Source organism: Durotheca rogersii (genome assembly GCF_024521655.1).
Source record: "Durotheca rogersii strain YMJ 92031201 chromosome Unknown GGS23scaffold_11, whole genome shotgun sequence".
NCBI classification, from domain to species: Eukaryota; Fungi; Ascomycota; class Sordariomycetes; order Xylariales; family Xylariaceae; genus Durotheca; species Durotheca rogersii.
In genome coordinates, this window is record NW_026251242.1 from 198,700 (window position 1) to 204,449 (window position 5,750).

Genomic DNA, 5,750 nt, shown 5'->3' on the forward strand with positions numbered 1-5,750 from the left:
TTTCTTACCGTTTCCTGTTAATCGTTAATTAAATCAGCTTAGCTTTTAATCGTTGGTAATTAAATAGGTTCGGGATTAATTATTTTAAGATTAAGTATTGTTAGGTACAGCTGTAGTTAGTTACCTACCCTACTACTTATTTACTATAGTTATAATCATCTCCTATTATTAGGATTACCTTATTTACTTCACTTATTCTACTAGCCGTTAATTAAACTAGCTAGCTTTTAATTAATTAAGGTTAACTGAGATTAGGTCAATTAGGTTAATTAGGCTGAATTAGAAACGAGAGCTACTGTACTAATTATTAGAAGTTTAATTATTCTGCAAAGAATAATTAAACTAAAGAGGCTATAGTAGTACGGTAGGTCTAAGCTACGTAGCATTTTAGATATATATTTATATAGATCTCGTACTTATATTTTCATGAGTTAGACTTAGACTTATAGGCATTACGACCTTAGAGTTATTTACTCCTCTCTTACTATGCCTTTTCTCGCTATCTAGCCATCCTATCTTTTCAGTCCCTTTTTCTTGACTGCCGTTTTCAGCTAGCTGATTAACTGATTATAGCTAATTATAGCTATAATTTAGGTTAATCAGCACTAGGCTAGTTATTGGCAGTTAGGTAGCCCTTTTCTCGTACCTCTATCCTAGTGTGCTCACGCTGCTCTTATTTATTATAAGTTACCTATAATTTCTTTTTATAAATTCATTACGGATTCCTTTCATAATATAAGCTATTTTTACTTAATGTTTTTTAATAATATTTAAATTAAAATAAAATCTTTAATTATAATTATAAATGTATTCTATTTATATATAAAATAAGTATATATATATTCTTTTTAAAAAATAACACCTTTTAAAAGAATATGTAATGAATAAAAAAGGGTCGCCTCTATAGCTAAAAATATAATAAATTAAAATCGACTCTCCTTAAAGATACCTTTTCATTAGTATAAGTATCTCTATATTTTATATTTCATTACCTATTGCATACTTTTCTATTTCTTTTTTCAGCAAGTTTATTGAGTTATTATATTTAAAGGTTATATAATGAACAGGAGCAACGTAGCCACGCTGTAATGGAGGTACGAGAAAAGGTCTGCCTAACTGCTAAAAATTAGCCTAGTGCTAATCGAACTAGATTACAGCTGTAAATAGTTATAATCAGTTCATCGGCTAGCTGAAAACGGCAGCTAGAAAAGACTAAAAAGGCAAGATGAGATAGGATAGCAAGAAAGGGCAGTTCAAGAAACGAGTGAATACTATAGGTTATAAACTCTATAAGACTAAGTCTAACTGACGAAAATATAAGTACGAGACCTATATAAATATACATCTAAAAGTCTACGTAGCCTAGTCCCACCGCACCACTACAGTAATAGCTTTACTGTTTATAAAATAATAAGAATAGAATATTAAAAAATTAAAAGATTATTATATTAGAAAGGTTATGATAACTTTATTTTCATTAGAATAACATTGAAGTATGTAAGCGAGGCTACGATAGCTATAAGGATAAACACTCTCTTATTATAACCTAGATAGCTTAAATAAATACATCAAACTATAATTTATAAAAATTCCTTATAAGAGTAATTAAACAGCAATTACGCTACGTTTTCTAAAACCACTTCTGTATAATTTGAAATTGATTTATTATATATAGTTAGTATTTAAAACCTTTATTTAATGTACTTAAAGTAGCCTGACATAGTTATAGTCTATGCGTACCTCGCAGATAATATACTATATACCTAGGTGCGTTACCTGTTACTATCATGAGAGTCGCAAATGTGTACGTCTACGGAGAAGGGTGCCTTCAATGTATATTTGCCCGACACGAATTTTGCCGACCAGCCACAAAGCGCGCGCAGTATAAGTTGAATCTGAACGGGATGACCGAGTGCATCTACGCTACCGCCAGTTATGGCTCGGTCAGTAATAAACAGCCCACTCTACCCAAACGCCGCAGCCATGGAAGGTAGGGCTATGATACATTCCACACTTGGTGCCATGAATTGCATCCTGAGGTGGACTTTATCGAGCCAGGAACTGAGGCTTCTATGGGCAAGATACTACATAGCCTGGACATCATCGGTTGGGTCGATGAAGAGGGATGGTAGGATCTACCCGCTCTCCCTCAGCGAGCGATGGTGTAAGACTTGACCATGCAATCGTGGTTCCCTGTTGCTGGGTGCTCTTGACCTGCCCTTGGAACCCGTCGTCACCGATTAGGCGAGGAATGCTCGCTTTCGGCGTAACTCTCTCGTTGGTCCTGTTCGTCGGCTCGTGAGACTGCCCTTGGCGTTCCAGTGGGTCATGCCTGGATCTCCCTTCAGCATTACCTCCTGTTTCTGTACCACCGACGCCTTGATCATCAAGGGGTGCCATTCTGTCAATCCACTCAACCTGGGACGATGCCCTAGGAACGAGAACTGAATTCGTATCAACACAATCGTAGAAGAGCATGAACACCCCACCTTGTGCCAGAACGATCTCCTCGGGTACTTCCCACACGGTTTCGTCGCTTAGGCGCCACCATCTAGCTTGCCGGTCCAAGGTCTCACCGTCGCCTCCGTCTACGTTGTCCGATATACTTTCTACGTCAACTTGTTCGGCCTTTCCGTTTCCCTCAAGCGATCTAGGACTATCGCTGTCATCGCGTTTTGATGGTCGGCCGGGGTGCCTTCGGTAGCAGACGTAATGTCCATTTTCGTGTCGACCTTGATGGGTTATGACCGCCCGCAGCTCGTAGATCGGACCCCTGATTCTCGGTCGTTTTAGGCCCCCCGAGACCATGGACGATTTTGGATCTATAATCCAACATTCTTCATCCTTGGGTTGTACAGTGGAGGGGTAGGTATCATCCGAGGGGCCTGCTGGTCCAGCTGCGCTTCCCAGACACCACGGCCCCAGGTCCAGCGTCATCGGAAATCGCACCGCTGCTAGATTTTTAAACATGTGACCCGTGTGTTCGTCAAACACGGAGCGATTCAAATGGATGGCAAGACTCTGCGGTGGCCGCGCTACTGCTACTTGCTTTGTTTTGGTGGAGCCGACACGGCTCTGAGATTTGCATTTCTCTCGCAACGTTTTGTCCTGGAAATCGTCTTCCTCAAGGGCGAGTTCGACAGCTTTGAGGCGTGAAATCGGTTCCTTGAAATCGGCTTCGCTTGCCCCAACCTCTTTACTCCGAGATATAATAATATTGAGGAGCCTCTGGAGTTTCAGTAAGGTGCACTTGGCGCACTCGACACCATCGATGGTCTCTAGGTCGGTGTAGGAATCTAGTCCTTCGTATAACTCATGCTCTGTTTGCTGCAGCCCAAGATTAAGGGTGAGGCAATTAAATGGGATCATGACCAGGCCTTCGGAATGGCCACATTGAACACACACGACCCGCTGTGCCATGAGGCCCTCCAGCGGATTTCTTAGAACCCTCACGGTTGATGTGGATTTAGAATAGACTGGTAACGACTGATAGCCGCTATCATCGCTATGCTGGCTGTCCTCGGTATCGTCTCTAATGCCGATCATCTCGAATACCGAAGAACGATGTTGGGCTCCGACCACCTTTGCCACCTCTCTATCGATCTCGTCTAGGATCTTGGAGAAGTATTCTTGAGCGTCTTGCTGTTGCCATGTGTCGAGAGACTTCAACTTTTTGGGCGTCCACAAAGTTTTTCCATTGTAATCGGGATCGGTTAACTTCCATATGAGGTCTCGTAGCGAACCCACCGATGTCGCCCCCCTTTGGTCTTGGGATTGTTCCCGCTCTGAAACCCACGCCAGGTATGCTGGAAATGTCTCCAACGACGACAGACCCTGGAGGATGCTGTTCTGAAAGCAAGAATTATCGTAGTTTCCTAGGCCAGGCGGTCGATCGGTATCTTGTTTTATTGGCGTTATACCTGGCAAGGATGAAAGGCTTCTCCTGCCTACGTTCGCGACGGAAGTGATGATGCCTCCTGGTCCGTCCATTCCAAGTAGCCTTCGGAGAATATCGCTCTTCTCGACGTGTGATCGGGGCTGTGGGGCGAGAGTGGATGCGGGAATCGGGAAAGCCGGTGCATGCAGCCAGTTCTGGGCAGCATAGAGCAATCTGGCGGGGATAATGGTAACCACGAAATCCCAAAACAACTCCCCAGGCCGTCTCGGTCTGACAAGGGAATACGAGGCCGGTAAGGGACGGCAAATAATGGTGAGGAGGAACACGACGACGAAAATAATGAAGCTAGGCTGTTGTAATCGATCCAGCAGGGCACCCTGGGCGTCGTAGGAATAATAACCACTGGGACGGCCAACCGTTGCGTCAAGGTGGTAAGAGGGCATCCTGGTTATTAAATTCGAGGCTATCGAGCGTAACAATGTGACGATGATGGGGATAGAGAAGGCTAAGGCAGCGCGGATCTCTCAGGTTGCTTCTAGGGGACCGTGGCCATGACAATAGGAAGGAGAAAATAACATCTCCCTTTCCTTCTTAAGTAACTGCCTTTGTTTGGCCTAAGATTTTACACACGTGTGTCGACGTCTGTAAGGAGAGTTGATGTGTTGGTGGGCGTAGATGGAGGTGTTGAGTTTCCGAAACTAATAGAATGAAGAGACGGCACATGTGAGCGCAAAGCGCCACTGATAAATTAGTTAAGCCAGGTCACCGCTCCACGGACCACCCCTTTACGACAACCGCGTTCAAACATATAAACGCGTGTTTTTACGCGATGGCTTCGTTTGTAAAACTTATAATTTCTTAAGTAGGTTTAATTCTTCATAATTAATTATATAATTAATATATTTCTAAATTCCCATTAAGTTTTATAATAATTAAAATAAAAATACTTTAATGTATGTAAATACTATTATATAATATATTAAATATTATATGTATATCTATCAAGTTACTTTTAAATTATATTCTTTTCATTTTTATTTAATACAATATATAAATAGCTAATCGATAAAAAATAACTAAATAAAACTCGTTGAGCTTTATTATTTATTTTAAAAATATTACTTTATTAAGTTGTTGTAAAAGCTAAGCTAAGCTTTACGCTAGCGTTTTTAATTTAAATTTTTATCTCAACGTCTCTTAAGCGCTAACGGTAATTTTTAGAAGCTTAAAAAGTATTAGTATTATCGTTTTTTAACTAGAAACTAAGATGTTAAAATTACAAAACCTACGAAAATTAATTATAAATAAATTAAAAGCATACTGTAGTGGTGCGGTGGATCTAGGCTACGTAGCCTTTTGAATGTATATTTATACGGGTCTCGCACTCATATTTTCATTAGTTAGACTTAGATCTATAGGCATCACGACCTACAGCAATTCACTCGTTTTTTACTATGCCTTTCTAAAGCCCCCCTCTTTGCTATTCTTCTCTTTTAGTCCTTTCCTAGTAAGGAGGAGCAGAGCGTACGCGATGCTGGAGTCCCGGATAGATTCACTTGAAAGTGCATTCTATCGAAGACTACGGTACGTACGATGGTCTAAGATAGATAAAACTAGTATTACTATACTAATCGAGAGACGAGGAATCTAATATAGTTATTATATCTTAGTTATATCCCTTGGTCGTAGAGATATAATAATCGCTAGCCCGAAGGCATAAGAGGTAAGGAAAGAAAAGGGGCAAAACGTAAAAGTTACTTATTTAGTTATAGCAGTACGACGAAGTAACTTAAACGCTTATAACTAAGATAGATATACTAATCGGAGAACGACGAATCTAATGGTAAAAACG

The 5,750-nt window shown here is 40.7% G+C and overlaps 1 protein-coding gene across 1 annotated transcript; it reads right to left on the reverse strand.

The window, feature by feature from the left end:
• Positions 1–1,689: 1,689 nt before the first annotated feature.
• Positions 1,690–4,725, reverse strand: GGS23DRAFT_569217 (cysteine proteinase). Its single transcript, XM_051516439.1, has one exon. The coding sequence runs from the start codon at positions 4,339–4,341 to the stop codon at positions 2,101–2,103; it is 2,241 nt and encodes a 746-aa protein (XP_051371453.1). The 5' UTR covers positions 4,342–4,725; the 3' UTR covers positions 1,690–2,100.
• Positions 4,726–5,750: the final 1,025 nt, after the last annotated feature.